Consider the following 27507-nt stretch of genomic DNA (forward strand, 5'->3'; position numbering starts at 1 on the left):
CAGAGGGGACGGAGAGTTGGCCACAGCCCCCAGCCTCCCCGTCTTTGCCCACCTCTGTCATCTGCCCCCATGAGCTCCTCGCATACAAGCGTGTGGACGGTCCAGCTTGCGTGTCCTAGCTCTGGCCACTCCTCTGTGGTGAGGCTCGCCTGCATCACCCTGACCCCCCTCCTGGAAGGAGAGGTGGCCTCCTCCAGACGCTAGGCACGTTGTGGGAACATGCAAGTGACGCTCTTGCATGCGCCGTAATACAATCTTGGATTCACGAGTTTGGAAGGATGAGTTGCTTCAGGCAGAAGCAAGAGACTCCATACAGGCTGTTTTCCTGTAAGATTTTATATCGCCTGGTCCTTCCTCACCTGGCATGTGTTTGTCCTGACGAAGCAGGTATGCAAAGATTCATATTTTTTCTCTGTTAATTTTTTAAACCTATTTGTTCTGTCGCCTATGCATCGTCTGAGTGTGGAAGGAGAGGACAGGCACGTGGGTTTGGCGTTGGGCCTCTGACAAAACTTGGCCTGTAAGCAAGAGGTGCCCAGCCACGTGTGGCCCCGTTGTGCGGCCATGTGGGAGTGATGCACGGTCCTGGACATGGGCACCCTTTGCACGTGTGTTGGGGGTGGAATCTCAGAGCCAACTGAAAACCCACTTCTTCTGCAAAAGGCTTAAGAAAATAAGGCAATAAAAAAACTGTAGGTAGAGTCTTTCCAAAGCACAGGTAGAAGACTTACCAGGATAATCGTTACATTTCACTGCATCTTAGAGTTTGAATTCGCAGGCACCTGGTGTTCTTGGGGTGTCTTATTGATACGCCTGAGTCCACCAGCCCTCACGGGGAGAGGCTGGGAGACTGTGAGCTGGACCCTGGGGCTGAGTTACCTGTGCTCATGCCTGGGGGGGTGAGTGACATGCACTGATTAGATGGGTACACTCCGTGCCCAGAGCCTCACGTGGAACCAGATTCCAAGTTTTCCACCTCAGGTGTAGTGCTGGCCCCTGTCTGGCCCTTATCTAGGAAAAAAAAAAAAGCCAGTTTACTTTTGGACTTTGTCCCAGCCTGTAAGAGGTTGGGAACGTCCGTGAAGTCCACGCGTAAATGGATTTCATCCGGATTTGCTCTGTTTGGGTGCCCAGCAGATCAACACCTGGAGCAGAGGTGGGCAGGATGCCGATGGTCTGTGATGCTGGTGGTCTTGTGAATGGCTTAGTGCCAAAGATGGGCGTTTGGGAATCTTCCCTCTTTATTTCATCCCCATCACATGCCCCCCCTCTCCTCTTCCACATGCGTTGCTTTGTTTGCACTAGAGACTGAAGTATAGCCCTGTATTCACATCCTTCTCAGCTCCAGGGAGCCCAAGCGGCCCCCTCTCTCCTTCTCAGGCTGGGTTGCATTCGTGTGTCGCCCAGTCTCCAGTAATTCACTGTTTGATGACCTCAGTTACTCGGTGTCCTGAGAATCTGTTCTGATTTCTGTCTCATCAGGCTGTCGATTCCTTGAGAACATACACGTGTCTTCCTCACTGAGGCTTCCGTCGAGGCCAGCACAGCACTGGCCCCTGGGACCTGGTGCCTGAGGCGCTGGGCACCTTCTCTGGGCCCGTGATTGTGCTGGGCGCTAAGGGTTCAAAGGACATAGCGTCCACGATTCCGGCGGAGAGGATAGCCATGCCCGAAATGAGCCTGAAGGCTGTAGGAAGGTGGGAAACGTGTGTAGGAGCCCAGAAAGGGAGAGAACACATGGGAAGCAGGGAGCATCTCGGTGGGCAGGAAGGCAGAAACATGTGAGGAGGATATTCCAGGCAGAGGGAACAGCAGGAGGGTCTGTATTGGCGCAGGTCACCCTCCTGGAGGTGGAGGTGGCCTCAGGAGCTGTCAGGACTCCCCCCACTTCGTCCCTCCTCTGCTGACCTCTGAGTGTCACCTTCATCCTCCCGCTGCGACCGAAACCTGGCTGCAGTGGCTGCAGCCCTCATTCCGGGCCCTGGAAAGGGAAGGGCCTCTTGACTCAGTGCAGCGTTGGAAACTCCGGGGCAGGGAGCTTGACTGTTCCCATCCGTGTCCCCTCAGTGGAGGACAGGCTGCTGAGAAGCAGGTGAGGGCTGGGACCTGCTAGCAGGGGGCCGGGTTGAGGGTGATCAGCCCCCAGAGGGAAGGGTGTCGGGCAGGGAGCCCCTGTGCCGGAGGAGGGGGACGTGGGTGTGATTCACGTGAGCAGAGAGGTTGATGTTGAAATCTTCCCCTCTCCCTCCCACCCTGCCAAAATCTGCTGGGCGCAAGTTATGTCCCAAGACGGTGCAGCAGGGCATCTTCAACATGGGATACACCGTGTCCTCGGGGATCTGATCAGAGTAACACGGGCCAGTCCTTGCCCTGGAGCAAAATCTGAGTTTCCCCACCCATGTTCCGGGATCTCTCTTCCAAAGGCAGTAGCTCAGACAGACCGTCAGACTAGGATGGTTTTGTGTCAAATAGAGAGATTCCAGTTTCAAGCCTTTAATGGATGGAAAGCCTCTGCTTTAGAGGGAAAAGTAAATTCTTTCCTTCTGTGAAATGTGGATTTCCTTCAGTGAAATTCATAAGTTATGTTTCCTAACAGTTGGGCAGCAGTATTGCGCATTTTTGAAAAATCATAGACTCTGGAATAAAACCGAATGAACCTTTATTTTTTATTTACTCCTGGAATGAACTTCCTTCAGCCTGACTCCTTATCCTCAAAAGGGATTTAGGGAGTTACCATGAGAATTAGAGATAATTCTCATAATAACGTACACAAGTGAAAGCATCACACCGGCAGCTAGTGTGAGCCCACTCTCCTTAGCTTTAGAAGATCAAGGTCGGGGGGGGAGGGATAAATTGGGAGTTTGGGATTGGCGTATACACACAACTCTATATAAAATAGATAATCAACAAGGACCTACCATACAGCACAGGGAACTCTACTCAGTATTCTGTAATAACCTAAATGGGAAAAGAATCTGAGAAAGTATAACTGAAATCACTTTGCTGTGCACCTGAAACTAACACAACATCGTAAATCAACCATACCCCAATATAAAATAAAAATTAAAAAAATCAAAGATCAAGTGTGGATTTGGGCTTAAAATGTTTTTAATACTAGTTGTTTAAGAAAATAGTGTTCCACTTTAAAAATAAAGTCCCCAATTCTATTCCTTGTCTGCCTTTTGAAAAGAACGAAGAGAAGTAAATCATGTGGGCATGTGTGGGGTGTGCGTGTCTTTGAGGGAAGGGAGGGGAAAAAAATCACAGAACGTGAGTGTATAGTCTCAAATGGACACTCCCAGGCAAAACTAGTAAATAGACATTTTAAGCAACTTACAAAATAGTGTAAATGTGTCTCCAGGTCACAGCTCTTTCAAGGATACCTGCTAGGAAGCAAGAAAGCAAACCGAAGGCCTGCTGTCAGCAGGGAAAGCTGGGGAATCAGTGCGAGCGCGTGGCTGGTGAGGGTGTGTGAATGAGGGGGGCTGCGGAGGGAGGCTGCATGGAACTGACAGTGTTAGCATTTTTCCGACTAGCTTTCCATGCCGTGTGCCCTTGGTTTTCTTTCTGTCATTGAATAGTGCTGATTTATAGGCTGTGTGCTTCAAGGGCACGGGGAGATTGCATGTAGGGGCAGGTTTGAACAGGGAAAGTGAGAATTACTGTATCAGATGATACCCAATTAACTGGCGACAAGCGCAGCAGGTCGAATTGGAAGCAGGGCTGTATCTGTTACGTAGAGCAAGCGCTCACCATCTAGTTAATGTTTTTAAACCTCGGGGAGCTTCCCTCCTCACTCTCCTCCCTTTCCTCCTGCCCACGATCTCGTCCCATCTAAGCAGGCGTGGTTTCTACTGACATGAGTGTCCGGGCGAAGTCCCTGAGATGCACTCTGGGTTCAAGGGCGACAGGGCAGGGCTTCTCGCCGGGCAGCTGCAGCCAGACACCGTGACACAGCACAAAACGGTGGAAGCAGTAGCATAAACATCAACACAGCTGGGAATCATTGCTTTTCCTTTCTTCACGGACAACTAAATCATGTTTGGATGCTCCACTTCTGAAAAGGCTTTCCCACTCTCTGCCTTTGAAGTTACCGTAACGGGACAGCCTCACTCACCTTGCCCAAAGGAGAAAATCTGGACGGATTGTTCATCTCTACTTCCACTTCCGAGAGTGGCCGTGACAGTGGTGATGGAGGCTTAGAGCCCGTGCTTTGGGACATTTGGACCTGCCCATCTCCTGTAGCCACCTTATCTTCCCTTGGTGTGGGATCGTGCGCTACACCGAGTAATCTACGTGTAAGCTTAGGGAAAAATGATTCAGAAATTATTCGGAAGGTGAAATGATACGGCATTAAATGCCTGATATTCTAAAACGCAAATCTTATTTTATGTGCAACTGCTGTTTTGGATTATGCACGCCTCTTCCGGCTTCAGCCAGCATGGAAAATCCTTTAAGATCTCTGCTCAGTCACTTCCTCTGGGACTCATGTTTTATCCCCTCAAGCTGGGCTGAATCTCCTTCCGCGATGCTTCCAGAGTGACCGCTGCTTTACGTTTCTATCATTGGACCAAACTCATTGCTTTTATTAGCTATCTATTTGTGTGACTGTCACCAAACCTGGTTTTCTCCAGGCTAAGGGCGGCATCACATTCATGTCTGAAGCCGCAGTGCCTAACGCAGAACCTGGCACGTGGTGGGCATTTCAGAAACATTAGATAGATGTAAGAATGAGAGTCAGATACAACCCCAAAGAGAGGCCTGCTATTTGTTAGTGTTTATTAATTCTGTAGGGCCCATATCTGATAACTCTTCTTCTCTCTGCAAATCTCTTACCAACATCAGAGAGAATTAACACCACCACACCGAATGATGTCCCGCCGATGAGAAGTGAGTCCATTGCTAATCTCGTGATGGTGTGTTCGTTTGGTTCCAACCCTAGCGGATATGCAGTGACAAGTCTAAAGCCTAGGAAGGATTATATCCTGTTTAATTCAGGATCTCTCTCTTGAGAGTTCTATGTAAATGACCACTACACATAGTGATGGCAGAAAAATGCTGTAAACAACTCTATAGAGGCAAACAAAAATCTTGTAAAACCACATGAATTTGACATCTTATTATTGGGAGGAGTGACCCAACCTGAATATAAGCCTGGGAAAATTAGTAATCATTTTCTCATTGCAAACTACTTTGAAGTCACCTTGGCCTATACAATATATATAGATACACACACACGTATACGTATATGTACACACGTATATATGTGATATATGATATAAATATATTACACAATGGGGGGCTTCCCTGGTGGCGCAGTGGTTGGGAATCTGCCTGCCAATGCAGGGGACACGGGCTCGAGCCCTGGTCTGGGAAGATCCCACATGCTGCGGAGCAACTGGGCCCGTGAGCCACAATTACTGAGCCTGCGCGTCTGGAGCCTGTGCTCCGCAACAATAGAGGCCGCGATGGTGAGAGGCCCGCGCACCGCGATGAAGAGTGGCCCCCGCTTGCCGCAACTGGAGAAGGCCCTCGCACAGAAACGAAGACCAAACACAGCCAAAAATAAATAAATAAATAAATTAAATTAAATATGTATGTTATCTCTAAAAAAAAAATAAATAAATGGATAGCAACATTAAATGTTTAAAAAAATATATATATATTACACAATGGTAATGTATTTTATGCTGATATGTTAGCAGATATATGATATAAATATATTACACAATGGTAATGTATTTTATGCTGATATGTTAGCAGTATTCTTCCCCACAGCTTACATGCTATTAGGTTTCCATTTGTTGGTGGCTGTTTTGTAATTGCCAGTGCTGTTTGTAACTCTGACTTTTTACAGCAGTTTTTGGCCTCTCCTGAATTTATGGTCTTTGAACACCTGCTTCATTTTGCTGGTGGCTGAAATTTCACATGCATTTATTCAGTGTGCATTTCCTCGCTCCTATTATTTAAAATTGGGATTGTGTTCTATAACGGTGGGCTCTGGGTCTGTCCCTCACTAGCGGTGTGAGCCAATGATCCTCACTACCCCTTTGTTTTTCTAACTGCAAAATGGGGATGATAATAACTTCTTCATCGGTACTATTATTGTGTGGCATTTAGGGCAGATGTTTTGAACAGTACCTGACACGTAGGAAGTGCGCAATAAAATGTTAACTAGATTGATGTCATTAACTTGATATCAAGTACTGCTGCATATTGGGTTTCCAATGTGACAGTCAAGATCACTTTGGTACCAGCAAAGGTTCAGGCTGGTATTTCCATCTTCAGTGTAAAATTTGAGTTGTGTAGCACCTCCTATAACAGATTCTGCCAGATTTCAAGGTCCTACAATCTTGTTCCATCCCACCTACGAAGACAATCCAACTGCAAGTCCATTTTTTCCATGTTGTTGCCCTACCTGGCTCTTTGTTAGTGCTACTTTACTCCTTCATCTCCTTGTGTGGTTTAATTACCCAGGTAAACAGAAGTCCTTCCATTAACTCAAGCGGAAGAATAATACTTCAGATGTTCAAAAGTTTCTCAGAATTCTAAAATTTCTCCTTTGTCTTTCACATCCTCCTTCTGGAAGATTTCACTAATGGGTGTTCATTTTGTCTTAATCTACCTTTGAAATCTGCTGACTGATTTTCATAAAACGAGGTCAGACCTCACTTGGTACTGAGGTTATTTTAGAAAAACATCAATAAAATGGCTAACGTTAGACAAAATTTGTGATTGATGCTAAACTGATGAGGTCCCTTCGGCTTCCATTTTCAAATTTGAGATCATATTGTACCGATCTCATGATGCTGCCTTATTAATTGAGGGTGGTGGGGCTGAAGTTCTCCGGAACCACTGCTTCATTCAGTCTGAAGGCAAGGCTGCCGGGGTGTTACTCATTCCCTGTACTATTATCATGACAAATACTGCTGTCCTTTTATTATGCAAACAAAGGATCTAATGCAATGAAACCTAGTTAGACCTGCTTCTACTTAACATTCTCCTACCTTCCTAGTTTATCCTGAAAAGGATATTGCTGGGTAGCTTGGTAATTTTTTTTTTTCATTAGACTCATAGGGATATTTTTGGATTATCACTTATGATGAAGACTTATGGAAAATGTTGCTATGCACTCCCAGGAGAAATCAATGTTAGCATCTGGCCCTACGGCGCTCTCTGGGCTCCTTGAGTCCGTATCTCTATTATAATTAAATAGTGCCTAGCGTAGTGTCTTGCATGAAAGGACCCAGGTTCCATTCCTGTAACGTTGATTTGTGTCTGTGCCATGCACTCCCATAAATGTTTTCGCAGATTTGCTGCGTCTAATGATCAGTCAGTTCTTGTTCAATTGGATTTATAAAACTATATAAACTCCATTCTGATATTTTGGCCCGATTCTGGATATCAGATTCTCTTAGCATGTGGGGTGGAAGGGAAGTGTTCCTGCCTCTTCCGCATCAGGATGCCTGGTGACCCCTGGTCTTCTTTTACCTTTAGTACTCAGCTTCCCTCGGTACCATCCTTGGTTCTTGGAATCTTGCCTCACCACCACTACCATTCTCTGGGTCCCTGCTCTCAGATTCTGGAGAAAGGAGGGAAGAGGAGGGATGGTGATAAGGGAAGAAAGGATGAGCTCTGTTCTCAGTCAGTGTCTCTGTGGGTATATCTCTTAGGAAGTTGCATACCTCTTAGGAAGTTAAAAACCTAAACTCCCCGTCTATGGTCTGGGCCTCTCTGGAAGGTTGTGAGTCAACCCAGGAATATGTGAGCAAGGCCGGCCTGGGAGACGAGTCAGGATCCAGCGAAGGCAGTCAACACCGCATCCTCTGCAGATGGCAGCCTCCGGGCCAGTGGGCAAGATGTTCCTGTGTGGGTCTAGCAGGTCACTAACTGGGGCATCAAGTGGTTAGATGACTCAAGTATTTAGTGTCCGATTTCTTAACAAAATCATTCATAGGATGTACCTCTGGATTATTTTAAACATGAGAATATGGCTGTCTTGTCCTCAAGGGAGGTGCTATGAATTTTTGTCCCTTTTATGAAATGTGCTATCACAATATAATCATAGTTATATGGGATCACCAAGGGCTTCTTAAGTTACTCTCACTCCCTGCGTGATGACATCTCGTCACCTCGCTTCAGTCGCCAGGGTCTTCCGAGTGTCGATCTGCAGTCCAGACCTTCTCTAGACTCATATATCCAACTCTATATTTGCCAGTCCTGCTGGATGTCTAATAAACCTAAATTTATCGTATCCAAAATTGGACTCTTTTTAAAAGTTTTTCGATTGCTTTTATTTTCTCCAGCTTTACTGAGGTATAATTGACAAATAGCGTTGTGAGATAAAGTGTACAACATGATCGTGATATTTGATATACATGGTGAAAGAGTTTCCCCTCATCAGGTTAATTAACACATCCATCACTTCATGTATTTATCTTGTTTTTTTTGGGGGGGGGGAGTGGACATTAGAGTTCTACTTTCTTAGCAAATTTCAATCCAAAATTGAACTCCTGCTCGTCTCCCCAAGCGGGTTTCACTGCTATCTTCCCTTCTCGGTTGATGGCAACTCTGTTTTTATTTCAGTGGCTCAGGGCAAAAACCTTGTAGTCATTCTTGACGTGGCTCTTTTTCACACATGCAAATCCAATCCGTCAGGAACTCCTGTTGTTTCTATTTTTTAAAGTATACCTAAAGTCTGCCTCTTATCGCCGCCTCCTGCTGACGCCCTGGTCTCAGTCCCCATCACCTCACCTCCTCCTACAGTCTGGTCTCAACACAGCAACCACGAGCCAATTTCTTGCCATTCTTTTTTTTTTTTAAAAAGTATAACAGTGATGTATACTTCTCTGGGGAGGGAGTTGTGTGTTCTTTAAAAAAATTAATTAACTAATTAATTAATTAATTAATGGCTGTGTTGGGTCTTCATTTCTGTGCAAGGGTTTCTCTAGTTGCAGCGAGCGGGGGCCACTCTTCATCGCGGTGCGCGGGCCTCTCACTATCGCGGCCTCTTTTGTTGCGGAGCACAGGCTCCAGACGCGCAGGCTCAGCAATTGTGGCTCACGGGCCCAGTTGCTCCGCGGCATGTGGGATCTTCCCAGACCAGGGCTCGAACCCGTGTCCCCTGCATTGGCAGGCAGATTCTCAACCACTGCGCCACCAGGGAAGCCCTCTTGCCATTCTTATGCAGTGCTTTCCCATTTCACTCAGAACACCCCAAATCCCGAGCTGGCTTTCCAGTTACTACAGCTGTAGAACTACTTATCCCCCCAACTTAATGACTCACAACCATTTATTATGTGCACAAATTCTGTGAGTCAGGGGTTTCGACAGGGAGCAGCAGGGATGGCTTGTCTCCCTTCCATGGCGTCCGGGTCCCTCAGACTGAAAGGCCCAAATCATCTGAAAGCTCCCTCACTCACACGTCTGCTCACACACACACACACACACACACTCTGCGTATCTGAGCACGCCCCTAGCACTGGGTCTTACCTTGCACCTTCTTCAGGATTTTATATGTGAAGAAATTTTTATATAGATTTTTTTTCCTTTTTTTTTCCCAAAACACTTTATACTTTTTAAAAAGCAATTCCTGGTGGCGTGTGCTTCCGACACTGGCTCCCCCCTGCCCCCAGCCGCGTGCTGGGGCTTCTGGGTCCACAGTCCCGCCCGGGGTCTAGCGGAGGCCCAGCAGTAGCCATGGCAGGGTTGACTCTGCTGGGAGAGGCCGGGAGCCAGCCGCCCTCTTCCTACCCTACCTCCCAGTAACTACTGCCTGCCCGGGGGCACCCACTCCCTGGGACTCTGGACGGAGGGACAGATGGACGGAGGGAGCTGTCTCCAGGACCCCACCTCCTTCTCTGGGGGGATGCAGGGCATGGATCTGCAGGTGCTGCCCCGTGCAGCTGGCGTTTATCTCCTGCTCCGTGAGCCTTCTTAACTGAATAAAATGTCGCGGCCAAAAAAAAGAAAAAAAATGTGGGCTGTAGGCTGAGCCCTTTGCCCCGGCGGCCGAGAGCCGCAGCAGCTCCGCACGGCCTCTCGTGGGGCTTGGGCTTCCTCACAGCATGGCGGCTGGGTTCCCAGGAGGAAGAGCCAGGCAGGAGCTGGACCCTAGCCTCAGAAGTTAAACAGCATCCTTCCTGCCACACGCAGCTGGGGGAAGAGTCCTAGCCTGTTCAGATTCAAGGGGAGGCAAGCACAGAGGGGATCAGAGCTTGCCCCAAAGGTACCAAATCTCTTTTACATTAGCAAAGTGCCTCTTTGACCCATTGGGCCCTAAGAGTCATCTATTCCTTCAGTATTTGGTGGTTATGAGGCACTGAGTTTACCTCCAGTAGAAGCTGATCTCACAGCTTTGGGAGCTGAGCAGTTGATGTCAGCTCACTGGCTGGATCGGGCTCCCGTTTGTTTTTCAGCGAAAGGGTCTGTAGTCCTCAGCTACCATGGGTGAGGTTCTCTGGTTAAACCGCAGGATGGGTTGTTCTTCCCTCTCTCACTCTTTCCCAAACTCTACAACCAAGTCTTTGGCTACCAGGTAGGAAAGGTGAGGGACACAGAGCACAACGGGATCCACGCCAGACACCGGATACGCTGCCTTTGAAAGCACGTAGTGAAAGGCATCAGACCCTGATCCCCGGCTCCGACTTCGGCAGTGCCTGGAGGCCTCCGACCCCTTCCAACGCATCTCTCCAGGCAAGCCGTCCAATGGATTCGAGTGTTTTCCAAACATAGGATGTTATCATTACTAGCGGCTCAACTGCTGCGATCCTTTGGGTTTTGGCTTTTAGTTGAGCAGTTCTGGGTTTTGTTCACTCTCTGACTCCAGTTGCATCAATTTTGGATTTTTGTTTTGCAGAAACCAGTGTGAAGGCGAATACTATGAAGTACATGGAAATGCTTGAGGATAAACTGCACAGGTAAAGATGGTAACTTCTTTGTTACAGACTCCATGGCATGTCTGGATTCTTTATTATAACAGAATTTGGTGAAAGCAAAGAAAAAGGCTAGGCAATTTCTGCAATAAATTAACAAAGAAAAACACACAAAAAGGAGTCCTTTGAATCCTGTAACAGAAGAAGCAGGTGTCATACAAACATCTCCCAGAGCTTTTCTCTTTTTATAAAAAGTAAGTAGATTAATAAGATGTTGAAAAGTGTCCGGGGAGATCACAGGATTGTTTTCATGTTTCCTAAGAAGAAGAAGAATCTTCCTTGGTATGTTAAATTCAGAATTCATGCCTTGGTCTGTCTTTCTCTTCTTTTAAAGGTCTGAAGTGGATGTTATGGATTTTGACCCAGCTTCTCTATGTTTTAGAACAATATAAAAATGCACATCCTAGATTCTGTTTTGAATCCTGAATCAAAACAAGTGTGAAAAATTCCTGTGCCTTTTTTTTTAAAACCCAATTAGGAATTCAGATTTGAGAAACATTAGGGATGTTGCATCGTGTCAAGATGTTTCTGGTTTTTGTGGATGTGTACTCATGAAAATAAATCCCAGCCACCAGGATCTGTTCCTAATTAAGGAAACAAGTAGGAAAATGTAATACGTGCTTTCCTCTCTGGGACTCATTTAGTTCTATGGAAAATGTTTTGCTACTATTTTGGAGATTGTTAAATAACTCTTTAAACAGGTTATATGCCTTAAACCTTCGTCTGCCAGGATAATGCCATCGGCTAAAATACTGCTTCTCCCTTAAGAGATGTTAAGGGGGACTGCCTAGCTGAGCTCTGCTCTACAGGGCAAGTGAGGTGCTGCAGGGTTGATTCTAATGCTTGGAAAGCAAGTTCTTCCAACCACTGACTGGTATTGCCCTGACCCCTGTGCCCTAGATGTGGGGAGGAACCTCAACGAAGGTGGTCTGTAGCAGGTATGGGGTGAGAGGGCTTGCAGGTAAGAGGCCTCCTCTAAGGAAATGTCTCTCCTCCTTAGAAAGTAGGGCACTCAGCTGGGTCAGGTGCACTGCCCTGAGTCTGATGTCCTCCTCTACCGTGTGTTCTGCTGGGACAGGTTTCTGCACATCCCTCTTGATCTTAACTCTGCTTACTGTTTCTTAGCTGTAAGCATCCCACACGCCCTGCGTTCTGTTAGGTGAGTGGGTGGCAGGTTGGAGCTGTAAGACGTGGGTATAGGTAGAGCAGTGCCCCTTTAAATAGCAGCTTTGTCACTTATCAGCTACCTAACCTCAGGTAAGCGTTCACCTTCAATTTCTTTATCTGTAGAACAGAAGGGTGGGTACCCACCTTCCAGGCGTGTGCCTTTTATTATCCACTGTGTATGAAGCACTCTCACAGTCAGCTGTCAGCAAACCTCCGTTCCCTTCGCCTCCTGCCACTTCTGATCTGTGCTGCCCTGATCGTCAGACCTGGCTGAACAGTCATGCCCAGAACTCATCCTTTTCCCTCCAAGCCAGGCCCCTGTGCTGTGTATGTAGGCCCCTCGCCTACCTGTTGAGGCCCTCCCACCTGGTGCCTGTGTGGTACCGGGACTCACGTTCACTGCCCTTTCCCTCATCTCCCCCCTTGGAGTCAGTCTGTAGTCCTGCCACTTAGGCCCCTGTAAGCATCCTCCAAGCCCACCTGTGTTCGCCACGCTAGGGTGGGTCTGTCTTCTCTCACCGAATGACTGTGAGGGCTGCTTTGTACATTTTTCTGTGTCCAGGGTTGCCCTTTCCGCTCCTTCCTCCAGGTGATCTCCAGTGAGCATCTTAAAATGCAAATCTGGTCGTTGTGCGTCCCCCGTCATCCGAAGGATAAAGCCTGAATGTCCCACTGCAGCTCATGCGTTCTTCCACGTGGCCGCTGTGGGTCCTTCGGAATCAACCATCACCACCCGTCACCGCCCTACTCCAGTCCTACTGATTCTCGTATGTTTCTCAACGCCACTGTGGTTTTTTTCTAGACAGAAACTCATTTAGAAAGGAAAATGGTCAAGGGATTATCGTTCAGGGAAATATTAGGTTGAACCATGTGAAATTACTGATATCAGACCATTTCGACCTAGAAAAATGGCACTCTCTTACGGTGCAACCCAATATTTAGCGATCTGGAGTAATCTTCAGTAGGTCCGATGCTACGGCCTGAGACCGGCCAGTGTCCTTCCCCACGGCGCGCTGGCCCGTGCATGCATATGCGGGCTTTCACCTCTCTCTTGGCATGTGCTCCTGGGGGCCTCTCCCAGCCCCGCCCCGACCAGCCCTCCGTGTGTCTAAGCCTCGTGCATCCTTCAAGTTTTAGACGTCTCCTCTTTGAAGCCTTCCATGACTCCCCAGGACTGAGTCATGTGCTTGCACTGAATTATTCGTCTTGCTTTCAAAGTGCTTCACGTCAGGTGTGGAAGATTATGTCTGTCTTGTTCAGGATGTATCCTCAGTGATTTGATAGGTCTGAACAGTGTAGGTGAACAAACAATATTTGCTGAATGAGTGATTGAATAGATGACTGAATGAACGCAGCCAATCTGTAGACAGCCCGGTCTCATTTCCATCACCTCTCCAGCCACTTGGATGCATGACTCACGTACGCTCGTTACTCGGGATCCGTCAACAGTCTCCGGGGACCAGGATGGTGGCTGGCCCGTCCTCCAGCCTACTTCCTGAGGGCTCTTTCCATGGCTGTTTCCAGCGGTGAGGAGGTCTGGCTCAGATTTGTTTGAACTGCTGTGGTGGAAACACCCAAATAGAGAGGAGATAAGGCAGCAGGTTCTGTAACCCCTGGGCCGTGGGCAGAGGGGCAGACAGAGGCTGGGAACTGCTGCGCCCTGAGGTGCGTACAGGGGGGTTATTGCTGCCACGCAGCGGGAGGCCAGCCTGGAGGCGGCGGAAGTGTGGTGAGTGTCGGGCTCTCCTTCCTGGGGCAGAACCGCCCTGATCATCAGACCTGGCTGAACAGTCATGCCCAGAACTCATCCTTTTCCCTCCAAGCCAGGCCCCTGTGCTGTGTATGTAGGCCCCTCGCCTACCTGTTGAGGCCCTCCCACCTGGTGCCTGTGTGGTACCGGGACTCACGTTCACTGCCCTTTCCCTCATCTCCCCCCTTGGAGTCAGTCTGTAGTCCTGCCACTTAGGCCCCTGTAAGCATCCTCCAAGCCCACCTGTGTTCGCCACGCTAGGGTGGGTCTGTCTTCTCTCACCGAATGACTGTGAGGGCTGCTTTGTACATTTTTCTGTGTCCAGGGTTGCCCTTTCCGCTCCTTCCTCCAGGTGATCTCCAGTGAGCATCTTAAAATGCAAATCTGGTCGTTGTGCGTCCCCCGTCATCCGAAGGATAAAGCCTGAATGTCCCACTGCAGCTCATGCGTTCTTCCACGTGGCCGCTGTGGGTCCTTCGGAATCAACCATCACCACCCGTCACCGCCCTACTCCAGTCCTACTGATTCTCGTATGTTTCTCAACGCCACTGTGGTTTTTTTCTAGACAGAAACTCATTTAGAAAGGAAAATGGTCAAGGGATTATCGTTCAGGGAAATATTAGGTTGAACCATGTGAAATTACTGATATCAGACCATTTCGACCTAGAAAAATGGCACTCTCTTACGGTGCAACCCAATATTTAGCGATCTGGAGTAATCTTCAGTAGGTCCGATGCTACGGCCTGAGACCGGCCAGTGTCCTTCCCCACGGCGCGCTGGCCCGTGCATGCATATGCGGGCTTTCACCTCTCTCTTGGCATGTGCTCCTGGGGGCCTCTCCCAGCCCCGCCCCGACCAGCCCTCCGTGTGTCTAAGCCTCGTGCATCCTTCAAGTTTTAGACGTCTCCTCTTTGAAGCCTTCCATGACTCCCCAGGACTGAGTCATGTGCTTGCACTGAATTATTCGTCTTGCTTTCAAAGTGCTTCACGTCAGGTGTGGAAGATTATGTCTGTCTTGTTCAGGATGTATCCTCAGTGATTTGATAGGTCTGAACAGTGTAGGTGAACAAACAATATTTGCTGAATGAGTGATTGAATAGATGACTGAATGAACGCAGCCAATCTGTAGACAGCCCGGTCTCATTTCCATCACCTCTCCAGCCACTTGGATGCATGACTCACGTACGCTCGTTACTCGGGATCTGTCAACAGTCTCCGGGGACCAGGATGGTGGCTGGCCCGTCCTCCAGCCTACTTCCTGAGGGCTCTTTCCATGGCTGTTTCCAGCGGTGAGGAGGTCTGGCTCAGATTTGTTTGAACTGCTGTGGTGGAAACACCCAAATAGAGAGGAGATAAGGCAGCAGGTTCTGTAACCCCTGGGCCGTGGGCAGAGGGGCAGACAGAGGCTGGGAACTGCTGCGCCCTGAGGTGCGTACAGGGGGGTTATTGCTGCCACGCAGCGGGAGGCCAGCCTGGAGGCGGCGGAAGTGTGGTGAGTGTCGGGCTCTCCTTCCTGGGACAGAACCGCCCTCCCCAGCAGGCCTGAGGCGTGATGGTGGCATGATCCGCCTCAGTCATGTTTCTTTTCAAGAGGATCAACATCTTAAAACACAAAACCAGTTTTTAGCCCTTGGTGGTTGACATCATGGTGCTCAATCAATATTGCAAGATGTTGAAGAAAGCAAGGTGATAGATGCCGATGAAAATCTTTTGTCATTTATTTACACTGCCTGGAGCATCTCTGGGCCTTACGGGGGTTTAGAAGGAGAGTTGCTGAGAACTGAATAAAATGCTTATTTCCCCTTAGAAAGTTGTTGAGGACACACTCGATCATCAGTGCCACAGGGAGATTTGGATCTGGCCAGTCATGATTTTGGAGACAAATCTAAATGACAACAATATCTTTGTTGAGACCTGGAGACTCAAGTACTGAGACAAACTGGGGTGGGTTCAGTGTCTCCCTCTCTATCAAGAAAGTCAAATGAATTAGAAATTAGGAAGTGACTGATGCTGTCAGCAGTTCAGAAGGATCTCCTTCACAGTACGGAACAAAAAAGTGGGCAGATATTAAATAGGGGCTTCTAGTATGTCGTAAACAAAGATTTGCCTTTTAATAATCTGAGTTATATAAAAAAGGAAATTACCCTCTAAGTTTGAATGTTTGTAAAAACGTTAAAAAGGTTTTTTTAAAACCTGATTTTTAAAACCATGATTTTATTTGCTATCAAACAATGTTAAGGCTGCCAAATATTTGACGTACTTAAAAGTATCTCAATTATGTTATTTTGTATACTCAGGATATCTATTCAGTCAAGTATAATTGTAAATAGATCAATAGTAAAATCGTTATTTGTAAATTACACCCATAAACTCTTTATTTCTTATACAGGAGAACAAATATAGACATATATACACATATGCGTGCATATATACACATCCACATATATAAACACACAAACTTGCAATTGAAAAATAAACATTTCACAGTTATTCTATTTATTTTGAAAGTTCCCCTTTTTAAAATTAATTTTTATTAGAGTATAGTTGCTTTACCATGTTGTGTTAGTTTCTACTGTACACTAAAGTGAATCAGCTATACGTATACATATATCCCCTCTTTTTCAGATTTCCTTCCCATTTAGGTCACCACAGAGCATTAAGTAGAGTTTCCTGTGCTGTAACAGTATGTTTCATTAGTTGGCTATTTTATACATGCTATCAATAGTGTATATGTGTCAATCCCAATTGAAAATTCCCCTTCAGTAACGAGGCATTGAATGGAAGTTCATGGATGAGAAGGAGGTGACATTCTCCTTTACATTCAGCCTTATGATCAGGGAGTGACTTAGAGGCTGGGGAGGAGCTGGCTTATTATCTCTCTATCAGTGAGGGGCAGAGAAGCAACAGACCTCTGGCAAATACACCTTGTTCTCAAGAGGAAAATGAACTGATGGAAAAAATAATCCAAGTTATAAGTTAGATGCATGTACGTTGCTGCTCCTCATTTCTACAAAGGAGATAGGATTTGTGGATTTTTTTCCCACCTATTTCAGGGATGTCCCACCTTCCCTTTATCTACAGCCAGAGAGCCAGGAGGGTGGCTGCAGTCAGTTACAGGGTCGTGATCACTCCACAGACCCACTCCCTCGCTGCTTTCCTTTCCATTCCCACTGCTGCTACCTCTGACTTGAGTCAGTAAAGCATCTTACAGCCTCCCTCCTGGGCTCACACCGTTTCAGTGCACTCTTCCCCCGCAGCCAGGACGACTTCGTTACCGTCCTGCTTACAATCCTTCTAGGCTCCTTTGCATCCAGCATAAACCCCACAGTCCTCATCAGGCCCCCAGGCTCCCCATGAAGGGGGTCCAGCCTACTGCCACCTCGTCCCTGTGATCCCCACCCTCTCTGGGTGCCTGGCGCTCCAGACTAGCCTGTGCTTTCAGTTCCTTAATTCACGCCCCCAGCAGCTCCTTTGGGGAGCCCTCCCCTTCCCAGCTCCTGGGTGCACGCTCACCTCCCGGCTCAGCCCAGTATCTTCTCTACAAAGCCCCTCTGCCCTCCTCCTGCTTCCTTCTTGGTTCTCACAGTAAGAGCCACTTACAACAATCTGTTGCACTGACTTCTGTCCGCTTCTGTTGGGCTGCCAGCTCCTTGAGAATGCTCACTTCCTTTGTGTTCCACGTGGCTGGCATGCTGTCTGGCACAATTTCAATAAGATTATATTTAATGCAAAGAATGAATGTATAAATAGCCATTGTATCTTGAAACGTTATTTTCAACTGTTCAATTCAAAAAGTCAAGGCAGCCTAAGAAGATGTAATGCTCCAGAAATCCATTTGTCTTGACATCAAATCTTAGTGGGATATAATAGAAAAGGGGGGGAAAAATGTACTCTTAAAGAGCTTTCTTTACTTTCTTTACTCCCGAGGTTTATTGTTTCTGGAGGTAGTACTTAAGCATGATAGTTTGGCCTTGCTCATTTTTCCTTGCAGCTGAACCTTGCTTGAATTTCTGTTTTTTCAATTATTATTATTTTTTGGTTCTATTTGTTCATTTGTTTTATTTTTTAGATTCCACATAAAAGTGAAAACATAGGGTATTTGTCTTCCTCTGTCTGACTTATATCACTAAGCATAATACCCCCCAGGTCTATACATTTTGCAAATGGCAGAATTTCATTCTTTTTTATGGCTGAGTAATATTCCATTGTATATAGAAGATGTGGTATTTATTTTCTCAAGTATTCGTATTCTCTGGTAGCCATTTTTCTCAAAGAGGCAAAAGGAATATTCAAAAGTCTTGTAGATGGGTTACGTTTTTACTGATCCTATGTTATATCTTGTATCTAACCATTGTACAGGAGAAATTTATTACTGTCTAATGGCCAGCTCACATCTCTGGCTCATGGGCACCAAGCCCTCCACCCTAAGGCTCCATTTAAACTCACAGAGTCTCTTGTATGCATGACTGATGGGAAAATTTCTCTCTTTTTTTCCTAGCATTTTTTCTAAGGTTAAACATAAAAACTGCCACAAACTATAGGCACCGTTTAGTGTATTATCGGTGAATTTTGTTTCTTTGCGCTGTTCTGTATTTCTCAAGCGAGTTTTTTTTTTTTTTTTGGAATGTGCATCATACTTTCATAATCAGAAAAGAAAACAGAAAAGTCATTGAAGTCTGTTTTGACTGTAGAAATAGAGACTTTCTCAGAGGTCTTCTTAGCTTTAGAGGGAACTATTAAAAACTCATTGGTCTTACCTGAAATTTACTTAGAGACATGTATTTTTCTAAAGGTGATTTGGATCTTTTTTTTTTTTTTTTTAATTCATGTTTAGTTTCTCATTATCTTGCAGTTTCAATAGGGACAGCCTGCCAGGAAATGGTAGCTCAGGGAACTCACTGCTCAGTGGCCAGCGGGGTGTGAGGAGGGAGGGAGAGCCGTGGTGACTCCTGCCTGGGCATCATCACCTTGGCAGCTGGTCTGTCTGGACGGCTTTGCCTTCAGCCCAGAAGCCAGCGAGGCCTGAGAGGCACACAGCTTCCTGGAGTTGAGAGTACCTGTTGGGCAATGCTGTCCTGACCTTCTCTCTGAGTCGGCACAGTGTACCACGTGAACGACATCAAGAGACTAGGGCACCGTTTCTCTGCCCAGAGGACATGCCGTCTAGAGTGGGAGAAGTGCTGCCCACAGTGTGCCTCAGAGGTCAAGGTCGGTCCCCTCACCTGAGGCTCCTGGAGCCGGTCAGTCACGGCTAAAAGCAAGTGTTGATGACCAACTGCCCACCATCTCAGGAAGATGGGAATTAGGGCTGAAGATGGGGTCCCTGGAACCCTTGTTTCCAAGGCAGCTGCCTACGAGACGGTCCACTAGGATGTGGGAAGAACATTTTAGAATTTCTGTTTTGCTTTTTCATTTCGCTCATCTATAAGGTTTGTCCTTGAACCTGTTTTATATGTGTATAGTAGTACATGCATACAATTTGTGAAACAAAAATCAGAGTGCGAGGTTGTAGTTTTCTCACTGATGACATTAACACTTGCTTATTTTCCGATTACTGAATCAGATGTCACTTTCAACGTATGACCAGCCTATGCAGCGGCCGTCTTTGTCTTCACGTCCACAAAGGAAAAAAAGGAGTTAATTCTATACCAGAAGGGTTGGCACTCAGATACACAAAGAAGATGAAAGAGGCAGAGACATGAAGAGGGAACGGGCAGAGTTACAAAAGGCACGGGGGAGAGGGAATTTACAGTGTGGAGCTATTGGTAACTTCAGGCCAGAATTCACGAGCCTTGTTCAGGTGTGTGGCCCTTAAAAGCGTAATAGCTGAAAGCCCGGGGAGGCTGCTTCTCCCAGGAGTACATTCCAAACTTGACCGAGCTGTGCTTCCCTGCAGGCTGAAGGCCGCTCACCAGCTTCCCAACAGGAGTTTAACAACGACTAGAATTCTTTGGAATCCCATATAGAATGTTCTTTATTCCGAATTATGCAAGGCGATTTCGACGTTTTGGTGCACCTGGAACAATCCATTTTCAAGCCACATTGACCTTATTTCGAAAGCTGCTGGGGGAAGTGACTGTAAGAAATGGCAGCCAGGAGATAAGTGACCAGGCGCGGGCGGACACCTGCTTCTGTTTTTCACACTTTTATTGTATTGTTTTGCCGCTGACCCAGGCGTCCCTTCTCCCCTCTTAGGAGGCACGAGTCAGACACGTTAGTACCTCCCCAGACCCCACTGCTTCTCTGGGAGCCCAGGGCCTTGCTCACCCCGTCTTCACAGCCTCAGACCCGTTTTTTCTTCCTCTGCATCTCAGAAAGGCAGATTCTCAGCTTCTTTCTTTTCCCTCCTCTGTTTGGCGTGACCCTCCTGCGTTCACCTCTATTCTCAGCTGGGAGCTATTTGTATTTGTGCCATCTCTCTCTGTCTCTCTGTGTCTCTGTGTCTCTCTATCTCTCTGTGTCTCTCTGTCTGTCTCTGTCACTCTATCTTTCTCTCTGTCTCTCTATCTCTGTCTCTCTCTGTCTCTCTGTCTCTCTCTGTCTCTGTCTCTCTCATTAGCAGAAGGAGATGTTTAGGATGCAGAGGCTGGAAGTACATCACCCCTTTTCATCCCCTCCCGATAAGCCGTCTCTCTACTGGGTTGACTCCTGTCTGTCCTTTCAGACTCTGTTGAGGAGGTGTAGCCCACAGGGACTTCTCTGTCCTCTGGCTCCTGTCCTGTCTCCCGTCTACTTCTCGCCTGCCCTTTGATCGCACTGTCTTGGGACATGAATTTTCCTTTTATGTCCCTGTTCTGCCTTCTCACCTCAGTTGCCCACTCAGGGCTCAGTCCTCCCACCCAGGAGATACCGTGACTTCATCCATTGCTGGTCTTTTGTAGCAAGCCCACATTTCCTTCTAAAACTGGATAAATTGATCCTACACATCATATACACGAAAGCCTTTGTGACAATATTCGTTGTTATATTTGCCCACTTTTGAATATTGAAGCAATTTGGCTATACTGTCTAATTTTCCAGGGGAAACAAGGATCTAAAATACCATACTATTTTGAAATTCAAACTGATAAGAAATCTTAAAGCAGTTAATTCTGCAAAGGTCTACATAATCATTAATTTAACATGTAACCATTGATGGTTCACATTTAATTTTTAATCTTATTTCATCTTATAACAGAAAATCCTTCAGTATACTTAAAATAATAACGGTTAAACATATAAAAATACATACTTACAGAAAAATGATACATAAAATACAAGAAGATGGCATGAATTTAAAAAGTAGGAAAAAAAAGAAGGAAAAACAAGGGTAGGGAAAATATTGGTAACATGTGTATGGGGATTAGAGTCACCACCACAGTCGTTTACTATTCTAGACATTAAGTATGACTGATATGTGTATAAAACTAAGTAATGTTTGAAAAAGTTTACGTGAATGGTAGAATTTATAATAAACTTTGGAGGTCTGCATTTGCGCTGCAGTTCACTACAATACTTTCCCTTCTCTAAGAACTCTAGTAATGAATTTTTACTCAGAAATAACTTTTTCCTCTGAAATGTTCAGTTAATGATGAGTATAGTTTCCAGAATACTTCAGTCCATTTAGAGAAGCCTACGTGTAGTTTTTCAGAAAGAGAGAGTCGAGCTCTTGCCTCTAGAACCCCTGCAACTGCCCCAACTAGGCAAGTCTTTCCTTCAGGGCAAGAAAAGAAGCTGTCGCCTGCTGAATCCCACCCGGCCTTTATGTCCGGTCCACAAAGAGGGCATGGAGTCCACTCTTCCTTTCTAAAGTTGCTGAGCATCAGGGCCCAGACAGGGCAATTAAGATGAAGGGTCTCCCTCCTCCTAAGTTTTTACGGTTAAAAAAAAACCCCCTCAAACAAACAATCTCTTTCCTGATGAATGTGGAGAAACTGAGACATTTAGATAAAGTGCAGGCTCTGGAATCAGATTGTCTGGATTCACGTGTGGCCAATTGAAATAGACCAATAACAGAGCAAAGATAAAGAATGTTTCCCGTACGCGAAAAGAACTTCATAAATGCTAGCTGTTATTACCGTAGTAGCAGCTATGGCATCATGAAAATCATGAAATCAAAATATCTACATTTCAAAAAAAATCCTTATTTTATAAAACCAGAAGAGAATCTCTTATCCTCCTGGTGAAAGTATGGGGAGAGAAGAGATGTTTGCTTGGAGCTTATAGCCTCCACTGAAGGGCTGCGGAACCTGGTTGATTATTTAAACTCTTAGCTTTTTCCTCTGCCTGCCCTTTGGCCAGCTGTTAGCACCTCCTGCAGAGGCTGGAAAGGGAGAGAGGTGAGGAAATTGAGTTCTTGTTAACGGCTGTGGGTTAGAGCCTCCCACTGTTTCTATGACCCAAGGGCTAGGATCCTTCCAACACTCTTCTGCCTTTAGAAGCAACCTGGCTGGTTTGGGGAGTGTTTGAGACCAAGAAAGTTCTGGGCTCCAGGCTCCAGAGCTCAGGTGCTGGGAGGAATTTATCATCTCTTCTGCGATTCACGGAGCTTCAAAGCCCTTCACCTTGACCGTCAGTGGAGCTCAGAGAGAGAGAGCATTTTGGGGAGAAAGTAACTCCAATATATTTGCTTCTCTCCCTCTGATATTTTCCTTTGAGAGAGTAAAAATGTTGCTCTAGAGAAGAGGGTGGCAGAAGGAAAGAAGAGGAAGGATTAGTCAGAAGCCCTTTGGATTTGTCCGGTGAGGGGCTTCAGAGAGGGGAGAGGTCTTCTTTCAGGCGTGTGATGGGAAGAATTCAGGTAGCATGAGCCACGTGGTTGGCAGAGGAGAAGACAGATTTTTTTAGAAAAAATTTAAATTTAAAGTATTTATTTATTTATTTTAAAATTGAAACATAGTTGATTTACAATGTGTTAGTTTCAGGTGTATAGCAAATTGATTCAGTTATATATATATATATATATATATATATATATATATATATATGGCTATATATATTAATATATATATATTCATTTTCAGATTCTTTTCCGTTATAGATTATTACAATATATTGACTATAGTTCCCTGTGCTATACAGTAGGTCCTTGTTGGTTATCTATTTCATATATAGTAGTGTGTATCTGTTAATCCCAAATTCCTGATTTATCCCTCCCCCCCTTTCCCCTTTGGTAACTATATGTTTGTTTTCTATGTCTGTTAGTCTATTTCTGTTTTGTAAATAAGTTCATTTGTATCCTCTTTTTTTAGATTCCACATATAAGTGATATCATATGATATTTTTCTTTGTCTGACTTACTTCACTTAATATGATAATCTCTAGGTCCCTCCACATTGCTGCAAATAGCATGATTTCATTCTTTTTTATGGCTGAGTAGGATTCCATCGCATATCCGTACCACATCTTCTTTATCCATTCATCTGTCGATGGACATTTAGGTTGCTTCCATGTCTTGGCTATTGTAAATAGTGCTGCTATGAACATAGGGGTGCAGGTACCTTTTTGAATTATAATTTTGTCCAGATATATGCCCAGGAGTGGGATTGCTGGGTCATATGCTAACTCTATTTTGCTGGGTCATATGGTAACTCTAGTAAGGAACCTCCATACTGTTCTCCATAGTGACTGTACCAATTTACATTCCCACCAACAGTGTAGGAGGGTTCCCTTTTCTCCACACCCTCTCCAGCATTTACTATTTGTAGACTTTCTGACCAGTGTGAAGTGACACCTCATTGCAGTTTTGATTTGCATTTCTCCAATAATTAGTGATATTGAGCATCATCTCTTTATGTGCCTGTTGGCCATCTGTATGTGAGAAGACAGATTTTTGACTGCAGCATCAGAACTAAAAGAGTGGACCAAAGGTCTTGGTCATCTGGCATCATTTTCTGTCGCTGATATTTCAACCCTTCATTGGACGTGGGGCTGTTCTGAAAAGATGGCCTGAAAAATAAAAAAGATGGCCGTGATTTTGTCTAATAGCAAATAAGAGATTGACTATTAAAACAGAAGGCTCTGCTAACAGACGCTCCTGTGGTTTGTCCAGTTCATCCCAAAGTGTGTGTTTTAAAGCAATGATATCATCGTTCTGCCCACTGAGATCAATTAAGAAATCAGCCAATATTTAAGGAGGCCTGAGGCTTGGCAAGATGCCCAGTGATTCCTCTTTCTTTACTCCATTTGGTTTAGGTGGTGGAAAGCCATTCCACTGCAATTACTATGTAAACCTGAACTTGGGGAGGCCGTCGAGTGGACGTTCTGTCCACTGTGCTCTGGGGGCCCATGTGCCCTTGTCCCCCAGATATGCCAGTGTGCTTCACGGTGTACCTGTTTCAAGGGGCCTGTCACATTCTTAAAAAGGCGATTATGACTAATCAATACGGAATGTCCAAACTAAGATGATTTTTACAAGCTCAAGAGAAACCATATAGCTTGAGTGTTTTTGATGCATTGTGGCAGGGAGTTGAGAAATCTTAAAGAAAAATTAATTGCTGTATCAGTGGAAACCCCAGTAGGTAGATATCCAATTTGTCATTAATTAAAATGAGAAGACTTTTAACAATTCAAGGAAGCATTGTCAAGATTGTGTGATAGTTTAATTTGCTAACATGGGATGAACCTGTTAGCTTCACACGCATGATTAATAGAAGTAGAGCTCCTCCTGGAATTTCTCCGATACTCACTTTCAGCGTGCACTCACTTTTAAGACTCTGCTGAGTGCTCTAAGCTCACGTAAAGTGAGATGACAGGTCTGCAGCAGCCTTGGCAAATGTAGGTTAGACGAAATATTACACACAACATTGTCTGTGACTCATTTTTGCTCCTTTTCTCCTCCTTACCCCCCGACCCCGCATCCCTCCCTCCCAGCCACCCTGAGTCATACAACAGCTGTGTGAACATGAGCTGCAAAGCAGCAGGCAATGAACTGCAGACGCTCTCTGTGCTGTGCTGTGTTCCCTTCTATCTGGGAGCTCACCCCAGGGTGGGTTCTAAATCCCTGATCACAAACACCTCAGGGAGGAAAGCAGTTTTTTCCTTCTGTGGGTGCTAATGTAAAGATGCCATTTCTTGAGCTGGAAGAATTTTCTGTGATTGCATTATATGCTAAACCTCAAAAGATAACTTTGTAGTTCTCATTCATCACCCAGCAGGGCCTTTTAGGGGTGCTTCTTTTTTGTTTTTTAAATTTTATTTAGTATAGGTGATTTACAATGTTGTGTTAATTTCTGCTGTACAGCAAAGTGACTCAGTTATACATATATATGTATATATTCTTTTTTCATATTCTTTTCCATTATGGTTTATCACAGGATATTGAATATAGTTCCCTGTGCTCTACAGTAGGACCTAGTTGTTTATCCAACTTATATATAATAGTTTGCATCTGCTAATCCCAAGCTCCCCATCTGTCCCTCCCCCAGCCTCTCCTCCCCCTTGGCAACCACAGGTCTGTTCTCAATGTCTGTGAGTCTGTTTCTGTTTCGTAGATACGTTCATTTGTGTCATATTTTAGATCCCACATATAACTGATATCATATGATATTTGTCTTTGTCTTTCTGATTTACTTCGCTTAGTAGGATAATCTCTAGGTCCATCCATGTTGCTGCCAATGGCATTATTTCATTCTTTTTAATGGCTGAGTAATATTCCATTGTGTATGTATACCACATCTTCTTTATCCATTCATCTGTCGATGGACATTTAGGTTGCTTCCATGTCTTGGCTATTGTAAATAGTGCTGCAGTGAATATTGGGGTGCATGTGTCTTTTCTCACAGATACATTTTAGAGGATTGTGATAATTAGGATTGAGACTGACTGGAGACGTTTTTCAAATGTTTGTAGGAATGACATGCAATGATGATATATATCAATAGCTGACCCTTATTAAGAGATATTGTATGCAGGTAATCCACGAAACACTTTAAATGGATTATTTCACTGAAGCCTCCCAACCACCCAATGAGCTTCAGGCTCTGTTATTATCTGAATATATAAGGGGGCTGAGGCTGGCAGAGATCAAGCACCTTCCCTCAGGTCCCCCAGGGACTACTCTGTGGGTTTGTAATCTGTCTGTCTCAAACTCCCTCACCGCCTGGGTGTGGGACAGAGGTATGAAACTTGAAAACTGTGTCTTAAGAATGAACTTTTTGATTTAAATTCCCTTAGTCAGATGTTATTTAAAAAAATACAAATTATTGTGGAAATTTTCAAACACGTGCAAAACTAGAGAACTTAAACGAACCCCCATGTGCACATCTCACCAATTCAACAATTTTCAGTACATGGCTGAACTGATTTCAGCTGTACTCCCCTCCACTTCCCCACTGTACTAGTTTCCTATCACTGCTGAAACAGGTAGCTGTGAACAACTTGAAACAACACAAATCTACTGTCTTACAGTTCTGGAGTCCAGAAGTCTGATGTGGGTCTCACTGGGCTACAGTCAGGGTGTTGGGAGGGCTGGTTCCTTCTGGAGGCTCCAGGGCAGGATCTGCTTCATTACCTTCTTCAGCAGCTAGTGGCCAGCTGTAATCCTTGGCTCGTGGCCTCTTTCTCCATCTTCAGAGCACATCACTCCAGTCTCTGCTTCTGCATCACCTTCTCCTCTGATTCTGACCCTTCTCCCTCCCTCTCACAAGGACCATTGGATGACGTCATTGGGCTGACCAGAAAATCCAGGGTAATCTCCCCATCCCCAAATCCTTAACTTAATTATATCTGTAAAGTCCCCTTTGCCTTATAAGGTAACATTCACAGGTCCTGAAGATTAGGACATGGACATCTTTGGGGAGCCGTTATTCAGCCTACCACATCCACCCTGCCCCCCCCACAGGAATATTTTGAAGTGAATCTCATTTTATTTAACCCATAAATATGTCAACACATATCTTCAAAAAGATAAAGACTTAAAAAAATAATAACCGTAATACCATTATCACACCAAAAAACATTAACAAGACTTTCTTAATATCATCAGATATCCAGTTTTCCCAAATTGTCTCATAGTTTTATGTTGACAGGTGGCTTATTCACATCAAGAAATGTGTCAGGGCTCTTTAACCTACAGGTTCCTACTCCTTTTACTTCACTTTCTTGTTGTTGAATTAACTAATATTTTTGTCCTACAGAGTTTGGCTACTTGTATCCTTGTGGTCATCAACATGTTTCTTTTTCCCATGTATTTTGTATAAACTGGTAGTTAGATCTATAGATTTGATTACACTGAGGTTTGATTTTATTGTCACAGTGCTTCATTGATAGAGTTGTTACTTTCTATGTAAGGAAGACAATATTATCTGTTCTTTCTCTCCTGTGGTGTTGAGATTGGTTGTTGGGTTCAAGACTGGGAGCCCTGCCCTCTTTGCATCAGATTTTCCATCAGCTTTTTATACCTAAATTGGTGATTATTGACTAGACTTATTATTTCGTTAGTGGATTGTGAAATAGTAATATTCTAATTCAATCACAGTCATCATTTTTTTACATAAAATTCTTCTATAAGAAAAGAAATTTCTTCAGGTTATTTCAAAGAGGGTCTGTGGGTTTGTGAAACCGGAAGCTCTTAATGCTATGACCAAAGATTAAATTTCTCCATAGGATGTCATAGGCACTCAGTAGTGCTGTTTTCCTGAAGAGATGAAAGATACAGACACTCAGTTTCACTCATAA

General features: G+C 45.2%; 1 protein-coding gene and 1 non-coding gene across 2 annotated transcripts in view; both read left to right on the top strand.

The window, feature by feature from the left end:
* The window catches only part of DISC1 (DISC1 scaffold protein), a 363915-nt gene that overhangs the window by 277121 nt on the left and 59287 nt on the right, over positions 1-27507 (top strand). Inside the window, exon 10 of the mRNA XM_057530626.1 lies at positions 10859-10919. Coding sequence (XP_057386609.1) covers positions 10859-10919 — 61 coding nt within the window. The remainder of the gene's footprint in view (positions 1-10858; positions 10920-27507) is intronic.
* LOC114236687 (small nucleolar RNA SNORA25) lies at positions 27356-27482 on the top strand. The gene has a single exon (XR_003622557.1). It is a non-coding gene; the product is annotated as a small nucleolar RNA SNORA25 (small nucleolar RNA).

This window comes from Balaenoptera acutorostrata, chromosome 16 (assembly GCF_949987535.1).
Source record: "Balaenoptera acutorostrata chromosome 16, mBalAcu1.1, whole genome shotgun sequence".
NCBI classification, from domain to species: Eukaryota; Metazoa; Chordata; class Mammalia; order Artiodactyla; family Balaenopteridae; genus Balaenoptera; species Balaenoptera acutorostrata.